The sequence below is a fragment of the Podarcis bocagei genome (genome assembly GCF_964188305.1).
Source record: "Podarcis bocagei genome assembly, chromosome: 1".
Taxonomy (NCBI): domain Eukaryota; kingdom Metazoa; phylum Chordata; class Lepidosauria; order Squamata; family Lacertidae; genus Podarcis; species Podarcis bocagei.
Window position 1 is genome coordinate 130,877,499 of NC_138125.1, and position 22,100 is coordinate 130,899,598.

A 22,100-nucleotide genomic window follows, 5' to 3' on the forward strand; every position below is an offset into this window, starting at 1 on the left:
AACTTTACTGAATGTGTAAAGTTCAGCCCTACAGTACAAGTCAATAATTCAGGTGATAGCAAGTGTGCTGTTTCAAGTCTTTCTTTGTTTGTTTCATCTTAGTTTTTCCTTGTAACGCGTTGTGCCTGAAACAATAAATCTCCAGAGAATAAAATGAGATACTTGCTCAGTGTAACTTTCCAAAAAGAGGCTTGAATGCTTCAGGACAGCCAAGTTCTTTGCCTCTTTTGACCCTTGAATAAAGCTTGTCAAAGAGGCTCCATGCTGACCGATTAGGTAACACAGCTTGCTGAACATACTAGCCATTTCCTGCAACAGCTGCACTGTCGATGAAGCACCTAAATTATCTGCAGAGGAGATGAGCAAACAATATGCAGTGAGCTATTTGAGGCCGGGGTGTGCACTAAGGAGTGAAAACTTTTTTTAGTTCAACATATCATGAACAAGAATTAATCCAGGCTATCAATACATGCAGTCATTTTAAAGGAGATGCCAACAAATGTCATTAACAATTTTCCCACTCTCCTTGCAAAACAAAACCACACAACTTTCAAGGCTGCGATTCCTAACCCCCTTTACCTCAAATTAAGCCTTACTAAATTCAATAGGACTTGCTTCTGAGCAGACATGGTTAGGACTGTGCTGTTGTCAATTAGGATTAGAATTACAGGCAGCGACAATTTTGTGCACAACCAGCTGACGCATGACCGTCGATGCATGGGTACTTTTGAACCTGGAAGAGGTCAGACAGGGCATCGTAGGCTTATGTATGTTCTGCCAATGCAAATGGAGGGTAGGAACAGAATCCCTGCACAAAATGGTCACCACCAGTATTAATAACCATTGCACTACTGACACAAGCTCAACATTAAGCAGCCACAACATTGTGTCCAATCTTCCCTCTAAGTTTGCCAAATGTTAGTCTGACATTCGGCAAGTTTTTTCCACTATGGAATCATGGATTTATGAATGTGTACTCTTAAAGAAGAGAGATCTATTACAGTTCTGAGTAATGCATCTAGTGTACTATGTCCACGTTGTTCCATTTCTTCTCTAATGTTATTACAGGATATTTCTGACATAGGATCCATTTTGCTGAAGATGCCAAAATGGACATTGTATTCTCCATATATTCAAAGTTATCTGACCATAAAAGGACTACTTACTTGTGGAAATTAACCCGCCCCCCATTATACGAGCATTTACGCAGCTTAATGTTCAAACTACACCCACCAAATATGTGACTTGATTTTTTTTTTAAGAAGCCAACAAACGATTGCCTTTGTAAATGTGGATCAGACCAGATCAAAGACATTGTGCATTGTATCATGTTTTAAATCTTGCGCAAGCTTGCTAGGGCAGGTGTGCTCAGCTGGTGGGTGAGTGAATGCCCATTATTCAACTTGCTTAGGAATAGATTCCTCTATTTTCTAGAAGGCCAATTGGATGGTGTCAAAATTAGATGCAGACAAGCCTGGCCTGAGGCAAGGGTGGGCGGGCGGCAACTGCAACATGATGGAAGGCAGTCAAAAGATAGGACTGCTGCTTTATAGATACAGTGGTACCTCTAGATGCGAACGGGATCCGTTTGCATCTAGAAGCAAACGTAACCCGTGTCCGCGGGTCACGTTTTGGCGCTTCTGCGCATGACGTCATTTTGAGTGTCTGCGCATGCACAAGTGACGAAACCCGGAAGTAACGCGCTCTGTTACTTCCGGGTTGCCGCGGAGCGCAACTCGAACACGCTCATCCCAAAGCACATTCAACCCGAGGTATGACTGTACAGTCAGGGCTGCCAGCTGAGGCTCACCTGGAAGGGTGCTTGTGGTGTATTAAGTATTAAAAGAGCAGTGCTGTGTCTTGAGAAACAGCAGGAGATTCATTTTAGCACAAAGACAGCTTGCAGTGCTTTCCTTATCTGAACCTCTCAGCAAACCATCATGCATATGGGCAGAGAGGGGAGAGATATCTGATTACAGTTTGGGTGCATAATGAAGCAGAAGACAAGATTACGGCAGGTACTGCCTTCCAGGAACATACAAACATCAAGAGGTTGTGTTTCTAAAGAAGTCACAATCAGAAAAGGGATGCTGTGCATAGACTGCTTACCTAATCCCAAGAGGGGTCTGAGAACTTGAGATTTTATAGCACTCAGTTTGGAATAGAACTGTCTCTCCATCGAAGCCAACTCATGCAGACTTGCAATGTAGCCCATAATGTTTTTGTCCACTAAAGCCAAACAGTTATTCCCACCAGCCATCACACTGCTAATGTACCCTAGCTGGAGGGAAGACAGACTGTATTAAAAATCCCCTAGATAAGGGGTTTACAAATAACCATGACTTAATATAGAAATCAAGCTCTTCTGTGTTACACACCTTACACAATGGAACACTCACAAAATGCAGATAGGTTTCATTAATATGTATACTTTCTGCCGTCTAATCAGAAACCTTATTATATAGCCAGAAATCAAGATATAAAAATAAATATAGCAGTCAAATGACTTATTAGATTGGCCCAATTCATATGCCACAATCTTGGACTGATAAAATATGCTTTATCAGTCCTAGAACAAGCTGATGTCTCTGCCTAAACACTTTCCCCCCCCATCTCTGCAACACATACTCAGTTTGGGCACCAATATCCTGACTCGTTATACCACAGTTTCCTGTGATATCCAGTGTGATCACATCAGCTCCTTCAAATTGCTGCCCTCCTTTTCTTATTGCCCTGCATGCTTGAAGCAGCCTCCTAGAACACCTTTATAAAGTCTCCTCTCTTACTGTACTATAACATAGCCTGTAACTAAGCCTAAAACTTGACTAGTGATGGACAACACCTGTTCCTCAGCATCATGTTATCCCAGCTAATTTCAAAGTTTGCCATGTCATGGTCTCACTGACAAGACCAGGAGTTCAGCAAAAGTCCATCACCTTTCTTTTTTTATTTTAAAACCCCCATACCTATTAAAAGGAACAGGAAGGCCACAGTAGCAGGCCCCAGGTGCAAGGACTATGGGAATAATAATAATAATAATAATTTATTATTTGTACCCCGCCCATCTGGCTGGGTTTCCCCAGCCACTCTGGGCGGCTTCCACAGAAACCAAAAAACACTAAAATATCATACATTAAAAGCTTCCCTGAATAGGGCCGCCTTAAGATGTCTTCTGAATGTCAGGTAGTTGTCCATCACCTTGACATCCGATGGGAGGGCATTCCACAGGGCGGGCGCCACCACCGAAAAGGCCCTCTGCCTGGTTCCCTGTAGCTTCGCTTCTCGCAATGAGGGAACCGCCAGAAGGCCCTCGGCGCTGGACCTCAGCGTCCGGGCAGAACGATGGGGGTGGAGACGCTCCTTCAGGTATACTGGGCCGAAGCCGTTTAGGGCTTTAAAGGTCAACACCAGCACTTTGAATTGTGCTCGGAAACGTACTGGGAGCCAATGTAGGTCTTTCAAGACCGGTGTTATGTGGTCTCGGCGGCCGCCCCCAGTCACCAGTCTAGCTGCCGCATTCTGGATTAGCTGTAGTTTCCGAGTCACCCTCAAAGGTAGCCCCACGTAGAGCGCATTGCAGTAGTCCAAGCGGGAGATAACTAGAGCATGCACCACTCTGGCCAGACAGTCTGCGGGCAGGTAGGGTCTCAGCCTGCGTACCAGGTGGAGTTGGTAGACAGCTGCCCTGGATACAGAATTGACCTGCGCCTCCATGGACAGCTGTGAGTCCAAAATGACTCCCAGGCTACGCACCTGGTCCTTCAGGGGCACAGTTACCCTATTCAGGACCAGGGAGTCCTCCACACCAGCCCGCCCCCTGTCCCCCAAAAACAGTACTTCTGTCTTGTCAGGATTCAACTTCAATCCATTAGCAGCCATCCATCCTCCAACCGCCTCCAGGCACTCACACAGGACCTTCACCGCCTTCACTGGTTCTGATTTGAAAGAAAGGTAGAGCTGGGTATCATCTGCATATTGATGGACACCCAGTCCAAACCCCCTGATGATCTCTCCCAGCGGCTTCATATAGATGTTAAAAAGCATGGGGGAGAGGACAGAACCCTGAGGCACCCCACAAGTGAGGGCCCAAGGGTCTGAACACTCATCTCCCACCACCACTTTCTGAACACGGCCCAGGAGGAAGGAGCGAAACCACTGTATAACAGTGCCCCCAGCTCCCAACCCCTCTAGACGGTCCAGAAGGATGTTATGGTCGATTGTATCAAAGGCCGCTGAGAGATCCAGCAGAACTAGGAAACAACTCTCACCTTTGTCCCTAGCTCGCCGGAGATCATCAACCAGTGCGACCAAGGCAGTTTCAGTCCCATGATGAGGCCTGAACCCTGATTGGAAGGGATCCAAATGGTCCGCATCCTCCAGGCGTGCCTGGAGTTGTTCAGCAACCACTCGCTCAATCACCTTGCCCAAGAATGGAAGATTTGAGACTGGGCGATAGTTGGCCATACTGGCCGGGTCTAAAGATGGTTTTTTAAGAAGCTGTTTAATGACCGCCTCTTTCAGCGGATCTGGGAATGTTCCCTCACAGAGGGAAGCATTCACCACCCCGCAGAGCCCATCGCCCAGCCCTTCCCGGCTAGCTTTTATAAGCCAGGATGGGCAAGGATCAAGGAGACAGGTGGTTGGTTTCACTCGTCCAAGCAGCCTGTCCACATCCTCGGGGGTAACGGATTGAAATTGATTCCATGCAACTTGACCAGACAGGGCTCTAGCACTCTCCCGCCCCAGCCCTGCTCCCACGGTGGTGTCTAGCTCCTTCCGAATATGAGTGATTTTATCTGCAAAAAACTTTGCAAAATCGTTGCAGGAGATCTTGGGGTCTTTACAAGGCCCCGGTGGTAAAGGTGGTTCCGTTAAATTGCGGACCTGGCATACTGCTGCAGCAGGGTTGAGGGGCTAACAAGAGCCCCTTCTCAAGGCCTTCCTGCTGCTGTAAGGTTGGTTTGAGCAGGAGAGAGAAGGGAGCAGCTGGAGCAGAGAGGACTTTTGCAGGAGAATTTGATTTTTTGGGGGGAAAGGGGCTTGGGCTCACTGGGGAGATGAGCTCCAGCGTACACTTTTCCAAACCCTACCATTCTGCATCTTGGCACTATCATGCCACTGCTAGGCCCTAAAGTTTTCCAGGACACAGAACTTAATTCATACCTTACTACAGTTTAGCAACAGTGTTGAATTTTTAAAGCAGCTATCTTCAGGTGAAACATCACTCTCTTTCTTTTCTTCTCGACCACTATAGTATAACGAAGGTTGAAACTCTTCGCCATCTACTAGGAATAATGAATAATCTGGACCAGCTGCTATGTTCCAGATGCCTTTGTCATCGCACACCTAGAAGCAAGTAAAAAAACCAAAACATAATAAAAAAGGGAAATCCTTGTTGACAATCGAAAATGGGCTTCTAAGGGGCTTTCATCAAAGGACTTTAGTGTTTTACATGTGGAAATTTGACACCTGCTTAAAGCAGCAGGGACAGGTTTCAATCAATTAAGACGCTCTTGGCTGTATCAGAATTTGGGAAGAATTTAAAATGCAACCCTGTACAGTTTCAATAGTTAAGTGCTATGCAATGGGATTTTAACAGCCTGTATGATTTAAGTTTTCAGGCTTATTTTGCCTATATCCAGCCTTCCAACATTTTCAATGGTCATGGTAAGTGCACCACCATAGTCTGATAAGCATGATGATGGAATTCCAGCCTTCTTCCCAACTTTGGGAGCTCCAAAGGTGTCTGGAGATCATCCCCTCAGTTGCCCAGACCTTTTGAGGCTCTCTGAAGTTCAGAGAAACTATAGAGATGATCCATAGTTTTGGGTAGGAGGAAATCTGGGGATTATTTGGCTGCTGTGGAGGTATAGGGTCAAAAACACAAAAGCTTCTCCTTTCTGGCTCTGGAATTAGAAAGAGTGCTAAAGACTTGTTTGGCTGCTGCGTTTCTCAGACACTCAAATACCTGGCAACTGCTGAACCCAAACAAACCCCAGCCTTTCTTTTTTCGAGCTCAAGAGGGCTGGGGCTTATTTTTAGTGCTGGGCTTCAAGTCCCAGCTTCTTTATGAAACCAAAGCTGCAGCGGGAGGGCAAAGATCATCCCCACATTTGCCTTGCACTTCCAAGGCCCTCTGAACTGCAATGCAACTGCAGGGTCATTTCAAACTCACTATAGCTGCAAGCTAGCAGAAGTGGTAGGGAAGCTTCTGCACCTTCTTTTGCTCAGCTTGATGCTTGAAGTTGGGGGTCGTTCCCGATTTGCACTGTTTGGGAGCAGGGAAAACCTCAATCCCTATCAAGAGAGACACAGGGTCCTAGAGCCTACAATTTTTTCTGTCCACAAAGATGAGCCAACACCCCTACCAATACAGTGGTGCCCCGCAAGACGAATGCCTCGCAAGACGGAAAACTCGCTAGACGAAAGAGTTTTCCGTTTTGGAGGTGCTTCGCAAAACGAATCTCCTATGGGCTTGCTTCGCAAGACAACAATGTCTTGCGAGTTCCTGCTGGTTTTTTTTTTTTCCTTCCCCCCCTTTTTCTAAGCCGCTAAGCCGCTTATCAGCTGATCCGATCAGCAGATAAGCCGCTAAAAGCTGTTAATAGCGCTAAGCCGCTTATCAGCTGATCCGATCAGGAGATAAGCCGCTAAAAGCCTCTAAAAGCCTCTAAAAGCTGCTAATAGCGCTAATCCGCTAATCCTTCAATGGGCTTGCTTCGCAAGACAAAAAAACCGCTAGACGAAGAGAATCACAGAACGGATTCTTTTCGTCTTGCGAGGCACCACTGTATAAACGATGCAAAGAGGAAAAACTGCTAGTTAAGATTGAAGTCCACATAAATAACCACCATTGCTCTAGGAGGAAGCTATGTCACAAATAGTACTGATTTTTTTTTTAAGACACATATAGTACCTTTGCAAGGCGAGGGACTGTGGTTGGAGAACTTAAGTGACTAAGCTGCCCAAAGGTATTGCTGCCCCATGAATATACCTGTGTAAAAAGATCAAGGGGAAGGGGTGGGTGGGAAAGGATAGTCATTTTCAAATAATGAAGATTACATTATGTTAGGAGACTACAGTATTATATGAATTAACAGAAGTCCATCCAGATATTATTTCCTACCTTTTACAGAAGCAAATCTCCTTTTAGGAGCAGGATGGTAAATGCATGAAGCTGTACAGTTCAGCACCCTATAGATCAGAGCCCAGTTCCTTTTAAGTACCTATTGCCCACAGGAGCCATGAGCAGAATGCCCTTCCCTCACCACCCAATACTGTAACCTCAACCAGTGCGTCGCAGTGGCAGGACTGAGTCCTGCAGCCCCATTTTTGGAAGAAGAAGAAGAAGAAGAAGAAGAAGAAGAAGAAGAAGAAGAAAAAAGAACACTAAAACTGTCTGGCTTGGTTCAGATGCAATAGGAAACCATGAGCTTCTCATTAATAAACATGCACAAATCTCAGCAAGCTGTGGGCTCATGTTTCCACTTTTGATTTTGGCCCAAAGCTTCCACTTTTGATTTTGATTTTAAAGCAAACCACGGTCACATCAGGGCTGAGGAACCTGAAACTCCCAGATGCTGTTGAACTCTCAACTTTCAGGCCAGCATGGGTAACGGATAGGGATTGGGGACGCTGCAGCCTCTGGTGGGTCACAAGTTTCCCATCCCTGGTTTAAACCTCTAGTTAGCAGACACAATTTGCAATGATAATAAACAAGGAGGTGGAGTGGAATATTAAAAAGTTAAGACAAAGGAACTTTGAGTTTGCTACTAAATCTGGCAAATGGCTTGCGTGGCAAATCAAGAAAAGAAAGGAACAAAACGCAATTAGTAAAATTATTATTGATGGAGAGGAGATAGAAAATCCAAAAGGTATCAGAAAAGGATTCTTGGATTTTTACAGTCATTTATATAGGAATAGAGAAAAGAACAATATGAAGAAAATAGAAAGATATCTAAAAAATAAAAAGGTGCAAAAGATCCCGACAGAAAAGAAAGATAGACTGAACGCCCTAATTGAGATTGAAGAAATAATAGAAGCTATAAAAGACTTTAAAAAAGGAAAGGCTCCAGGACCAGATGGATTTGCATCTAGTTATTACAAAGAATTGAGGCATATCCTGATGGTACCATTGAAAGAAGTTATGAACAATATTTTGAAGGAAAAGGATATTCCGGAAACTTGGAAAGAAGCCTTTATTACATTTATTCCCAAGCAAGATTCTGATTTAACACTAGTTAAGAATTATAGGCCGATTTCATTGTTGAATACTGATTATAAAATCTTTACGGGAATATTAGCAAAAAGATTGAAAAAGGTATTGCAAGAATTTATTCATGAAGATCAAGCAGGTTTTCTTCCTGGCAGACAGATGAAAGATAATGTGAGAAATATAATTAATACTTTGGAATATCTGACTGCTAGGAATGAGAAACAAGCTATATTGATGGTTGTAGATGCGGAAAAGGCCTTTGATAATATATCCTGGGAATTTATGTTAAAGAATTTAGAATATATGGAGGTAGGAAAAGATTTTTATAATGGAATAAGAGTGATTTATACAGAACAGAGAGCAAAACTGATTGTGAACAATGTAATTACAGAAGATATTGAAAGGTACAAGACAGGGATGCCCTCTTTCTCCACTACTATTTATAATGGTCCTGGAAGTCCTTTTGAGTTCAATAAGACAAAATGAACTAATAAAAGGGGTGACAGTATGTCAGAATGAATATAAAGTTAAAGCCTTTGCTGATGATCTGGTAATAACGATAGAAGATCCATTAAAAAGTTTAAATGAAGTGCTGGAGGAGATTGATCAATTTGGTAAGGTGGCTGGGTTTTTATTAAATAAGAAAAAAACTAAAGCCATTGTAAAAAATGTGGACCATAATGTAATAGAAATAATGCAACAAGAAACAGGAATTGAAGTGGCAAAGAAGGTAAAATACTTGGGAATATGGTAGACTTCAAAAAATATTGATTTATTCCAAAATAATTATATACCGGTGTGGAATGAAATTAAAAAAGATCTGGAGGTATGGGGAAGGATGAAACTCTATTTTTGGGGTAGAATTTCAACGATCAAGATGAGTGTACTTCCAAAGATGTTATTCTTATTTCAAATGATTCCTATAATCAAAGGGACTATGATCTTTAAAGAGTGGCAGAAAGTAATTTCAAGATACATCTGGCAGGGTAAAAAGCCAAGAATAGAATTTAAGTTATTAACAGATGCGAAGGAAAGAGGAGGCTTTGCCCTGCCAGACTTGAAATTATATTATGAAGCATCTTGTCTCTGTTGGTTGAAGGCATGGATAAAATTAAAAAATAACAAATTGTTAGATCTAGAAGGATTTGATAACAGATTTGGATGGCACTCGTATTTATGCTTGGAGAAGAAGAAAAGTCATAAGGGTTTTGAGAATCATATCTTCCGGAGATCTTTAATTGAAATATGGGATAGGTATAAAAATGTATTAGAACCCAAAGTCCCACACTGGTTGTCTCCATTAGAGGTTATGAGTGTAAAGAAAATTAATATGAGAGAGAATTGGATTACATATGGAGAATTAATAATTAAAGAAGGAGGAAAATGCAAAATGAAGCCATATGAACAAGTAAAGGAATATGTGTTTGACTGGTTGCACTATTTTCAGGTAAATGAAATGTTTAAAAAAGATTTTAAAGAGAGTGGATATGAGAAAAGGAATCGAAATTTCAAATAGAGATAATAAACAATGATTATAAAATATTGTCGAAAATGTATAAAATGTTGTTGGAATGGCATACGATGGATGAGGAAGTAAAGTCGGTTATGATACATTGGGCCAGAGATTTTGGATATAATATACAAATGGATGATTGGCAGAAACTATGGAATGAAAATATAAAATTTACAGCATGTACTGTGTAAAAGGAGAATATGATGAAAATGCTATACTGATGGTATATTACACCGGTTAAGTTAGCAAAAATGTTTAAAACATGTAATAAGTGTTGGAAATGTAAAGAAAAAGAAGGATCATTTTACCATATGTGGTGGGAGTGTAAGAAAGTGAAGGGTTTCTGGGAAATGATATATAATGAGTTGAAGAAGATGTTGAAATATACATTTGTAAAGAAACCAGAAGCCTTTCTGTTAGGAATAACAGGAAGAGGGATAAATAGAAGTGATCACAAACTTTTCCAATACGCAGTAACAGCAGCAAGAATCTTAATGGCCCAAAAATGAAAACAGGAGGAACTACCGACTCTTGAAGAATGGAGGATGAAACTCATAGACCATGCAGAACTGGATAGGCTAACTGCGAAGATAAGATATCAACGGGACCACAAGTTCATCGAGGACTGGGGAAAATTTGCAGAATATCTGAAAAGTATATGTGATGAACAAATAACGCTAGTGGGATTTAAAGAGGCTTTGTGAAGGTGAGAGGAGTACAGTGGTGCCCCGCAAGACGAATGCCTCGTAAGACGGAAAACCCGCTAGACGAAAGGGTTTTCCGTTTTTGAGCTGCTTCGCAAGACGATTTTCCCTATGGGCTTGCTTTGCAAGACGAAAACGTCTTGCAAGTGTTCCGATTTTTTGTCGCCCCCCCCCTTTTTCTAAGCCGCTAATAGCCTTTTAGCCGCTAATCCTTTAATAGCCGCTAAGCCTTTAATAGCCGCTAAACCGCTAATAGCGCTAATCCGCTAATAGGGTTGCTTCACAAGACGAAAAAAACGCTAGCCGAAGAGACTCGAGGAACGGATTAATTTCGTCTTGCGAGGCACCACTGTATTGTTAAACAGAAATAGGACAGTAAGGGTTAAAAATGCAATATTAAATTTAGAAAATGTGTAAAAATGGGAAAATATGGATGATTGGCAGAGAAGCTGATGGAAGTCCAAAAAGTTGAAATTTGTGAAAACTGTTTGATATGGCAAATTTGTATAATGGAAAATTTAATAAAAAAATATTTAAAAAAAGAAAAAAGAAAAACAAAACAAAATATATACACTTATGTAAAAAGGCCCCGAAGTCCATTATGCGTGCTGCTCAAGTTTCCTTTTCTGAAAAGTGAAATGAGAGTTTGACCCAGGAAAAACAAGCAGATCCCACTATAACCCCTTGGAAAAGAAGCAAACAGTATTTCACCCTCATACCTGCGATTTGGCAGTGAGTGCCAAGGAATGGTGGCCACCAGCAGACAAATGAATTACTTCCTTCCCATCAAGACTTTTTACACAAAGTGGTTGGAGCCTATGAACCCACAAAACAGAATCAGGACCCACAAGGTAAGCACACAGGAAATCTACACACAGCAAATTATATATTCCATAGGAATAAGGAGAAAGATTTCAATGCATCTAAGGTATCGGTAGCAATATAGATGAAAATATCAAGCAAATCTTGATCCCAAGTTGTTGTGTTGTTAGATGTTCGTCATCTAATGACTGCAGAGGGTTGGACTAGATGGCCCCATGGGGTCCCTTCCAGCTCTATGATTCTATGATATAATGAAGCATTCAACAGAACACAGACAAACAGCTATAGAAGATCAACCCCAAATATCACTGCCTATTGGCATGGAACAGATTTCCTCAGTGAAACCTTACCTTGGCAGAGTATCACCATGTCCTAGCTGCCCTTCTTTTCCTTTACCCCAGCTCCACACCTCTGTTCGTAGAGATGGGAGAAGGGCGTCAGCTTCACCACTGTAGGTTGGTGTGAGGGCCACGGTCCTCATCTTGGCTCGTCCAACTTTCCTCAAGAGCCTTGGAGAAACTTTTAACACGGGAAACAAAAATAAATCCTTAAGTGTACAGACACTAAAATAAAATATTTCAGTCAAACAAAGAGGGCTGATTCACAAAGTCATTTGGGAACATCAGGATGTTATGAAGATGTTGACTAAGCAATATGCAACAAGTATGGCTTGGCCAAACAGTGCCGTTTCATTTTAAACTGAAAAGGCAATATGTCACCTTGCAGCACCTTCACGTTGTCACCCTGTCAATCCAGGTCAGCAAACCCAAAATAAACTCCAAGATTAACACAGACACAGACACTTAAGGGCAACTCACACCTGTAGTTCAGAGCGCACTGGGTAGTTAATTTGAATGAGATCTGTCATTTTGTTCTCAGAGAATGGAATGTGATTGTGAGGACAGAAGATGCACCACGCTTCCTAAGTGCCACATGAAGAGGAAGAAACTGCAGCTTAACAACAATCTAGTCTTCTACAAATTTCAGGGAAGATGACGGCTGGTCAGTTTTCCATGGTAGTTAGCTCTGTGTCTGAAAAAATTCTAACCTTAAGGCAGGGTTTCTCAAACTTGGGTCTCCAGCTGTTTTTGGACTACAATTCCCATCATCCCTGACCAGGGATGATGGGAGTTCTAGTCCAACAGCAGCTGGAGCCAAGTATGGGAAACCTTGCCTTAAGGTTATCCTAGGTTTGAAATGCCACTCCTCGTTTGCGGAAACAAGATTCAGAGACAAGAGTGAGGGCAGTAGTGTATTATCAGACCTCTTGTTTGCCTACTACAGTGGTACCTCGCAAGACGAACGCCTCGCAAGACGGAAAACCCGCTAGACGAAAGGGTTTTCCGTTTTGGAGGCGCTTCGCAAGACTAATTTCCCTATGGGCTTGCTTCGCAAGACGACAGCCCATACGGAAATATCCGGGACAGCGGGGAAGCGCAGCGCGTCTTCCCCACTGTCCTCGGACCTCCTCCGAAGCCGGGCGGCGGGGCGGGAACACCTGCCCCCGCCACCCGGCTTCGGAGCATCGTTCCGAAGCCGGGCGGCGGGGAGGGAACACCTTCTGAAGGCGGGCGGGGGGCGAAAGTCTTTGTTCCCCCCTGCCTGCCTTCCCGGGAGAGCGGAGAAACACAGCGCGTTTCTCCGCTGTCCCGGAGGGCTTTTGAAGGCAGGCGGGGGGGAGCAAAGACTTTCGCCCCCCGCCCGCCTTCAGAAGAGGTCCAGGACCTCTTCTGAAGGCTGGCGGGGGGCAAAAGTCTTTGTCCCCCCTGCCTGCCTTCCCAGGGGCTTTTAAATCGCCCCGGACAGAGGAGAAGTCCTCCGCTGTCCCGGGGCGATTTTAAAATGCCGCCCGCCAGCATTTTAAGATCGCCCGGACAGCGGAGAAGTCCTCCGCTGTCCCGGGGTTTTTTAAAATGCTGGGGGTGGGAAGAAAAGCCCTTGTCCCCCCCCCCAGCCTTCAGAAGAGGTCCGGGGACAGACTGTCCCCGGACCTGGTCTGAAGGCGGTTTCCCTAGGAACGCATTAATTGATTTTCAATGCATTCCTATGGGAAACCGTGCATCGCAAGATGAAAAACTCGCAAGACAAAGAGACTTGCGGAACGAATTAATTTCGTCTTGCGAGGCACCACTGTACATGCTTAACACTAAAGGGAAACATTAAGGAACGTTGCAAACACAGGAGACTGCATCAATACTTTTACAGCAACCTCTGCTTTACATAAAAACTTGCTTTAGGTAGGAAAGGGATAATGTTAAGTAGCTTTCTTCCTTCCTCTTTCATTTCCGGCACAAGATGGATTACCAAATTGATTGTCAACCTGCCTTATCAATTCATAACACAAGGCAATGCACTTGGGTAAGTATTTTAAAGCACTCTGTAAATTAAAAGTGCTGCATAAATGAATAATCGTGTGCAGAATACAGGAGGACAGTTCCTGGCCCCCTGCCCTTAGACTGCACTTGTCCCAAGTGTTCCTTAAGTTAGGGAAACTCCTCTTTAGGGGTGCAAGTGCAAAAAACTCTTACTGTTAAGACAACTGCTGATCTAAAAAATGCATGCACTGCTGTTATTAGTGCACCACATTTTTGAGATCAACAGTTCTCTTAACAGTGACAGTATTTGCACTTGCAGCCCCTAAAGAGGAGCTTTTGTTATTTTTCTACAGCTATATGAAAGATGTGCAGGTTGCAGCAGTTGGTGTTTTGTGTGTGTTTATGTATCTTTGGGAGCTCAATGTGGTGATTAGACCTATTTCAGGGGGTGGATGAGTTGTTTATATGATTTTATTACCTTGCATTGTGCTTTGCTTTTAATTATTTTGGCTTTTACATACTGCACTGTGTATTTTACTATATTTGTGAACAGCTTTGAGGTGCTTGTGTAAAAATGAGTAACAAGCTTAATAAACAAGAACAAAGTAACACTATGCATTTAAAAAAAATGATGGACAATCAATGTAAGGAAAAATATGTGTGCCCTGTCACACACAGAAATTACACATCAAGAAAGAACCCAAATCCCCAAGATGTATAACGCTGGAACCACCTGTTAGAATCTCACCTTGGGAGAGCAAACCAGGTAAGGAAAGCCTTCGACAGACTTCAGATTCCTCTTCTCGAATATCCACCAAGCTGGAACTCTTCTTTCCCTGCATTGACTCCAGCCTGACCTGCTCCTCTCGGCTGTCCTTCACCCCATCCAGGCTTGGAGAGCCAGCGCTAGGTGGGGATACTGTGTCACCTGGAACTGTGCCATAGAAGTTCATTACCTTCTTCAGTGACAAGGCCCCAGCTTCACACGTAGCAGCAACTCTTACGCCAACTGCTGATGCACAAGAAACTACTAGGCTGTTAAGGGCAGATGTGCCTGGACCTGGTGGACTGGGTAGGCAAGCGGTGAGGTCCTCTTCTTGAGATTCCTGGAAATACAGTAACAGAAACCCCACAAAATCTAATTAGAACAAGCAAACCCAGAGTAAGGAATCTTTAAAATAAGATTATAACCTCTACTCTTCTGCTTGATTACCATCCAAACCTGGTTTGCAATGACAAGGTAAACCAAACTATGGCTTACAGGGACTGTGCAAACATTAGGGCTCTTGGGAAGTAGTTTGTTTCGCTTCTCCCTGGTTCTTTTTGGTCCCACACCAAAAGGAGCTAAGACAAGGTTTTGGCCAAAAGGTTACACCTCATAGTGAGGAGGGACTTGGGTTCAGCGTGGGAGCAAGTAGAACCAGGAAGAGCAAAATGAAAGCAAGCTCCTTTCTAAGAGCTTGCATGTTCGCGCAGTTCAAGTAAGCCATTGTTTGGCTGACTGTGCAATGCAAACCAGGCCAAAATCATATTGAGCATGTGTACTTTTCATAATTTTATTCAAGCCTGAATTGAGGATTGGTTATTCGACTTACATTGTTTATAACATTACATATTTGGTTAGAGTAAAGGTCTGTTCGCTGGAGATATGGTCGCCCCCCACATTAACTTTTTTGACCTCAGTTTAAGACAGCTTTTCCTTCAGGCCTATGGAAGCGGTCAGTTGAAAGAATCTGTTTCTCTGCTGCTGAATTACTGCTTTAGGGTGTCTAATGGTTTTATTTTATATTTTTAATGAAATGTGCACCACACTGAAAGCCTTGTGGCTGAAGGGCAGGTTATAAATATAATAAATGCAATTATATTAGAAAGCCAGCTATTGCAGTCACTAGCTTATTTAAGACATTAATAACAACAATAATGAAGTGAGTTAGCCAAGGATCAATACTTCAAGGGCTGTACAAGATTCAGACCCAGGTTAGAAGAAAATATGGCACAAGTTTAATTAGGAAAAAACAACAACTGTGAAATTATGTCTCTGAATTAGTTTCAGAGCAATTGTGCAATTGTGAAGCATTCTTCCACACTCTCCAAAGAGTAGCATTACTTTTGTATGCAGTTCTTGACTCACTGCAGGGCTCCTATTTCTTAGTACTCACATTCTATGCTTGTTTACCTCATTTGTTTTGGACAGAGTGGGTGTTAATATGATGTGTTTGGAGTCTAAGGATGCTGTATCTTATGTCTCAAGGGAGACTAGGTTAGAAAACAACTAGGTTTCTTAACAACTGGGTTAGGAAATATATCTTCCAAGGATATTCTAGGTAAAGTGGGTTATTTCCTCATAACTAATCTGAGACAGGGGGAAAGGCTATCTAATGCTCATTTTCATGAGATTGCACTCCCTGATAGCTCCCCATTTAAAAGAGTCTTGGGCTGCTTTTAGGAATGCAGTTTTAGAGCTTTCTCTAGAACGGGGCTGCCCAAAGATCTTTTGCTGCCTGAGGCAGAGCAGTAAACATCCCCTCTCCCTAAGTCAAGGTGTGCAGCATCCAAGATCAAGTAAGCTATTCTGGCACCCAAGGCAAAAAGTCTCAGAAGCACTCCTCCACTGCTTTGGCATTAAAAATACAATGATGCATTAACTAAGATTTGGCTGTCCCTTCCATTGCTCTATCAATCAGCTGCCTGAGGCAGCCACTTCACTATGCCTAATGGTAGGGTCAGCCCAGTTCCAGGAATATATATTACACATAGAAGGTAACCATGGCTGGACTATGACTGGGCTTAGCTAGGGATTTTGAGAGGTTTTTCAACGCTTGGCACTCAGGCCAAGCCTGACATGGACACATGTACATCCTATCCTGAAAGATTTTTCTTTTTTCTAATAGAGAAAATGTTTTAGATGTGTTTTCAAGGTTTTTAGATACAGCTGGTGTGTGGAACCTTTGGCCCTCCAGATGTTGCTGAACTCCAACTCCCATCAGCCCCAGAAAACCTGAACCATGGCCAGGGAATGATGGGAGTTGTAGTCCAGCAACATCAGGAGGGCCAAAGGCTCCGTACATCTAGGTTACAGGATAAAAATCACAAACAATTTCTGGTGGTTGATTCAAGTGATTATAAAAGTACAAAACAACAACCTCTCAACAATTTCTGAAGTACACGTGTGCAATTCCAACCCCCCACCCCACCCAGAATAAAGTGCTAAGGAACACTGAGCTCTAAATTCTCAGCTGGATGCCAAAGCTGAAAAACAAGAACTGCTGGGGACTGAACTTCAGTGCCCTTTATGTGTAGTCAACTGCACATGTGCAGCCCTGACCTGAAAAAGCTCTCAACTGCACACAGAACAGCAGTTCAAGACTCTGTAGTATGAACTGAAAAAGGGGTAAATGCCTTGTTCACAAAGCAGGGCTGTTCTGACCATAGTCACAGGAAAAGTCAGCATAATTTTATTTGTTACAGCCGAACGGGAAATATTTAGACACAGACTGCTTGGACAGTGATCTTTTCATTATAGAAAAATCAAGATTGGCATGCCACCTAACACTGCAGCACAAAAGTATCCAGAATACAAAAAAAAACCTAGTTTTGAGCATTACTACTGAACTCCTGGGTTTTTGTTCATTATCAAGAAAGGAAACAATCAGAGATCATCTTAACCTCCCATGATACTGAGTAGCAACCAAATGACACAGGCCAATTTAGATGAGGAATCGATTCTGCTTCTCCCACTTTTGGCACTAAATAAACTCCTGGTGATTCCACCACCCTTACGAGAGTGGAAGAGGACTTTCTGTGGAAGCTGCTAAATGGGGGAATTGCCTCCCCACAGAGGTGCAGCTTCATTGTACTGCTTACGCAATAGACTGAAGATGCTCCTCTTTAGTGTGAGACTAACCATCTTTGTTAAATTTATGCAATTATTTCCATTTGGAATGGCTTTACTTGTTTTATCATAGTAAAGGTTGCATCTGTTTTTATAATTGTATATGAAATTGTTGTAACCTGAACTGGGACCTTATAGTAAAAAAGTAAGAACTTTTGTAAACAAATATGCCTTAATGCTTACAGAACAGGCAATTACCGTATTTTTCGTCGCATAGGACGCACCTAGTTTTTTGGGGGGGAAATAAAGGGGGGGAAATTTCCTTTATTTCCCCCCCCCCCAAACCAGGTCGGGGAACAGCGGGATGGCGGCGCTGCGCCTCCCCGCTGTCCCCCAAGCTTGTGGGGCTGCCCGATGTCTGCCCGAAGCGCGCTCTGCTTCAGCGCTCCCCGCGCTCAGTGCAGCAGGCTGCTATCCGCAGCCTAGGGAGCCCTGCAGGAACTGCCTAGCCTGCGGATGTCTTCCCGAAGTGCCGGGAGCTCTGCTTTCAGTGCGCCCCGCACTCCGGGAAGCAGGCTGCTAGCCGCAGCCTACAGAGCCCTGCGGGAACTCCCGCAGGGCTCCCTAGGCTGCGGATGTCTTCCCGAAGCGCCAGGCGCTCTGCTTTCAGCGCTCCCTGCGCTCCGGGAAGCAGGCTGCTATCCGCAGCCTAGGGAGCCCTGCGGTAACTCCCGCGGGCTCCCCAGGCTTGCTGATAGCTTCCTGAAGCCTGGAGAGCAAGAGGGGTCGGTGCGCACCGACCCCTCTCGCTCTCCAAGCTTCAGCGAAAGCCTGCATTCGCCCCATAGGATGCACCCAGATTTCCCCTTCATTTTTGGAGGGGAAAATGTGTGTCCTATAGGGCGAAAAATACGGTACTTCTCATTAGTAGGAATCCTGTAAAGATTATAAAATGTCCTGTAAAGATTATACAGTGGTACCTCCGGTTATGAACTTAATTCGTTCCGGAGGTCCGTTCTTAACATGAAACCATTCTTCACCTAAGGTGCGCTTTTGCTAATGGGGCCTTCTGCTGTGCGCGACTTCCGCTCGCATCCCAGGGCAAAGTTTGCTTCCAGGAGCACACCTACTTCTGGGTTAGCGGAGCTCGTTACCTGAAGCGTTCGCAAGGAGGACGGTACGTAACCAGAGGTATTACTGAAAAATGCTGAAGAAATGTGCAGCATATATAGATCTTCTTTGATACTGTGCAGTTTCTTTAATAAAAAGACATGAGGGAAGTGTCTACAACAAATGCTTCTTTGGTATAAACTATCCACAGAACAGAAGTTGCCCGACACTGAGAACAATGCTAATATACAAAGAATGAATTAAATCTTTGCTTCATACCCACAGAACAATCTGTCTCTCTTGGTAGACACAAAGCATGTGTTAAGCATATGCAAGATTCACTGCTTAGTCTTGCATAGTGTTCAGCAGCATTCAAAATACAAAGCAAGAGAAAAGAAACTACAGTAATTTCACGATCTATGTTTAATTTATAACATGAAGCCATTTCCCCTTAGAGGTGAGGGAAAGGCACTCCCTATTTTCCCAGAATTCAGTCACAGTACTGAGAACAGGTTCTGCCATTAAACCTCTGTAAAGCCCAAGTTAAGTTGTGGGGAACTTTAACCTTTATTTTCCTGCTTTACACTAAACAACCAGAGTTAAAAATTCCGCACAAATCTATAGAACACATCCATAACGCTAACTGCTGTCAATCAGATCATAATAAAAGAACCAATACCAAACGCTAAATGAATCCACCTGTCTACTAAGATTTTTCTGGGAGACCCCTCTCCAAGTCTGCCTCTGCAAGTGAGTTTGTTGAAAACAAATAACAGGGTCTTCTCAGTTATGGCACCTTGACTCTGGAATGCACTTCCAGAAGGCTCATTTGACACCAAGTTTACATTTTGAGTGCCAGGTGAAGGACCTTTTGATTTAATAAGCAAAACAATAATCCCCAAACCCCACACAGTTTAAAAGGCCATATATTGTTTAATTTGTCAAAAGCCTGGGAGAAGAAGAATTTATTTTTCTGCTACTCTTGTTTTTCTTTTGTATTTTTTCTACTGTTTAAATTGTGCGGGCTTTTGACAGCAGCTTAAGGGGAAGACGGAAGCTATGCCTCCTTCAGAACCATAGCTCTCATTTAAAGTCACATTCTCAAGAACCATCAGAACTTTGCAGGACAGCGTGATCATACAGCAATGAAAGCACAGCCTAGTGACTGTGGGTACCTGCTCAGGTTGCTGATCCATAGGCTTCTCATTTAATGGATGATCCGGAAGACTTGCCAAGTGCTGCTTTGTTGTCACCTTGTCCATTATCAGGAGATTTCCTGGACTAGAAATGCCACTGTCTTCCTGGGCATCGCTGTTTGAAAACACACTTGCTGCATCATACTCTGCGGCAGCAAGTGCCTGGTCTTCTGTAAGGGTTTTCTGACAATCGTCACCTTGACTGCTTGTTATACTCTTCCTCTCTAGAGTTTCTAGTGAGGAGCAAGAGATGTGGCATCCCGAATGGGAGTCAGCTAGAACCACCCCTAAGGGACAGCAATGGCTATCAGAGATAATGACATGGTCTTCTTTGTCGGTCATGGTGATCAGGAGTTGGCTGCAGTGATTGCATCTCTCTGGAATAGGCTTTATGTCTTGAGTAGGGAGGCACTGCACAAGAGCCAGGCTGTGAGAGGCTCCGCAAGCAATCTGGAGCACAAGACGGCCTGCCAGGTACTCGACCTTTTGTGGTTTGGTAACTGGAAAAGTGTTGGTTATGAGCCCCAGCTGGCAGCCACTTCCCCATGCCCATATCTCCCTGCTTAGGGAGAGTGCCAGGGTGTGCTCCTCTCCACATGCCAGCTGCAAAATCCGTATTGGCAAGGGATGGCTAGCTTCAGAGTCAGAAATACTGATGGGTTTGGGTTCCGGCACAAAGGCCTGGTTGGCCACTGCACACTGGCCGGCAGAATTTCCACCCCACATGTACACGTCGCCACCTTCAGTCACTGCTCCACAATGGAAGCTGCCAGCTGCCACTGTAACAACATGTTGTCCATTCAAAGCCTTTTCCAAGATGGGACAGCTGATATAAGCATCTTCCAATTCAACCCTCCAGGGAAGCTTTCCAAAACTGTAAACCTCACCATCTGAAACAAATAGACACACACACTGGAAATACAGTACAATTACTAGAGAATCAAATCTATTAATAGGCTAGTTTTCATTGGTTCTGAAGGCAAATTTACAGAAGAAGAAGAAAAGATGGATTTGATATCCCGCTTTATCACTACACCACACTGGCTCAGAGACATCTGCCCACAAAGCAAGGTCCTACATATGAAAGAATTGATCTAGGACAAAAATCTTAAATAAAATTTTAAAGAGTTTGACATCATCTTTCTTCACGAGAACATGCATGGCTCAGTTCTTGCCTTTCTCTGGCTATACCAAATTCATTAAAAAGAGGTACAAAGGTATAATCCAAATGTGCAATTATAAATACATTTTTTTAAATACTGAAAACCACTGTTTCCATCCTCATAAAATGCAATTGTGAAAAATCAATAACTTTGAAATTTCATTTTACAAATGCTATCATCATCATCATCATCTTAAATATTAAATAATGCTCTTAGGACCAACATTCCATACCTTCTGAGAGAAGCACACCATGGTTTATGCCAACTGCTGCCTGCAACACTATCTTTCCACTCCAACCTGGAAGTCTTTCAGGATCTGGACAACAGCAACCAGCCTGCCACGTATAGACCAGGCCTCTCTCTCGCGCTCCCTCTTGGTCTGCTGAGCTATGTAGCAAAATAATTAAAATGCTGATAATGTAAGGTGAATTTAAAGTCTACACAAGTTTAATTCAGAGGAAATTGTTTTGCACATATGCATGATAATTCAGCTGCACTTCATTCTCAGAATGCAGGTTTTATCCATATGTAATATCCAGGAGGGCAACTCATTGTTAAATACCAAACACCAGTAGAAGGAAAACTTAAGAGCATGTTTGCACACCCTCAACATCGGTCTGCGTAAGTTTAAAGCATGCCTATTCCCAGTATCCCTTGTACAGATAAGACAGGGAAGCAGTGCAGCACAAATTATATGATAGTGACTGGACAATAACCAGGGAGACATAGGTTCAAACTCCCACTCAAACATTAAGCTCAATGGATGACTTTGGGCCAGTATCTCTGTCTGTCTGTTCACTACTAGGAACAATTAGAAGCAAACCTTTATACTATAAAATGCTGTGAAGAAGAAGAAGAAGAGTTTGGATTTGATATCCCGCCTTTCACTCCCTTTAAGGAGTCTCAAAGCGGCTAACATTCTCCTTTCCCTTCCTCCCCCACAACAAACACTCTGTGAGGTAAGTGAGGCTGAGAGACTTCAAAGAAGTGTGACTGGCCCAAGGTCACCCAGCAGCTGCATGTGGAGGAGCGGAGACGCGAACCCGGTTCCCCAGATTGTGAGACTACCGCTCTTAACCACTACACTACACTGGCTCTACACTGAACCAAAAATGGCTATTTGTTTTCCTTTTCCCCTATCCTCTGGTTCCAAAGAAGAGTCAGAGTTTAAATAGGTGTGCTGGAATACCATCAATTATTATTTCCTTGGCTTAATATGTTATACAGTTT

The 22,100-nt window shown here is 43.4% G+C and overlaps 1 protein-coding gene across 4 annotated transcripts in view; it reads right to left on the minus strand.

Annotated features, from left to right (window-relative positions):
- Positions 1-22,100, minus strand: part of ALS2 (alsin Rho guanine nucleotide exchange factor ALS2) — a 61,160-nt gene that overhangs the window by 34,375 nt on the left and 4,685 nt on the right. For all 4 annotated transcript variants that reach the window (XM_081192979.1, XM_081192980.1, XM_081192981.1 and 1 more), the window contains exons 3-11: positions 21,103-21,257; positions 19,687-20,597; positions 14,318-14,675; positions 11,605-11,773; positions 11,152-11,248; positions 6,917-6,994; positions 5,164-5,346; positions 2,110-2,281; positions 167-347 (exon numbers count right to left, since the gene is read on the minus strand). In XM_081192979.1, coding sequence (XP_081049105.1) covers positions 167-347; positions 2,110-2,281; positions 5,164-5,346; positions 6,917-6,994; positions 11,152-11,248; positions 11,605-11,773; positions 14,318-14,675; positions 19,687-20,597; positions 21,103-21,257 — 2,304 coding nt within the window. The remainder of the gene's footprint in view (positions 1-166; positions 348-2,109; positions 2,282-5,163; positions 5,347-6,916; positions 6,995-11,151; positions 11,249-11,604; positions 11,774-14,317; positions 14,676-19,686; positions 20,598-21,102; positions 21,258-22,100) is intronic.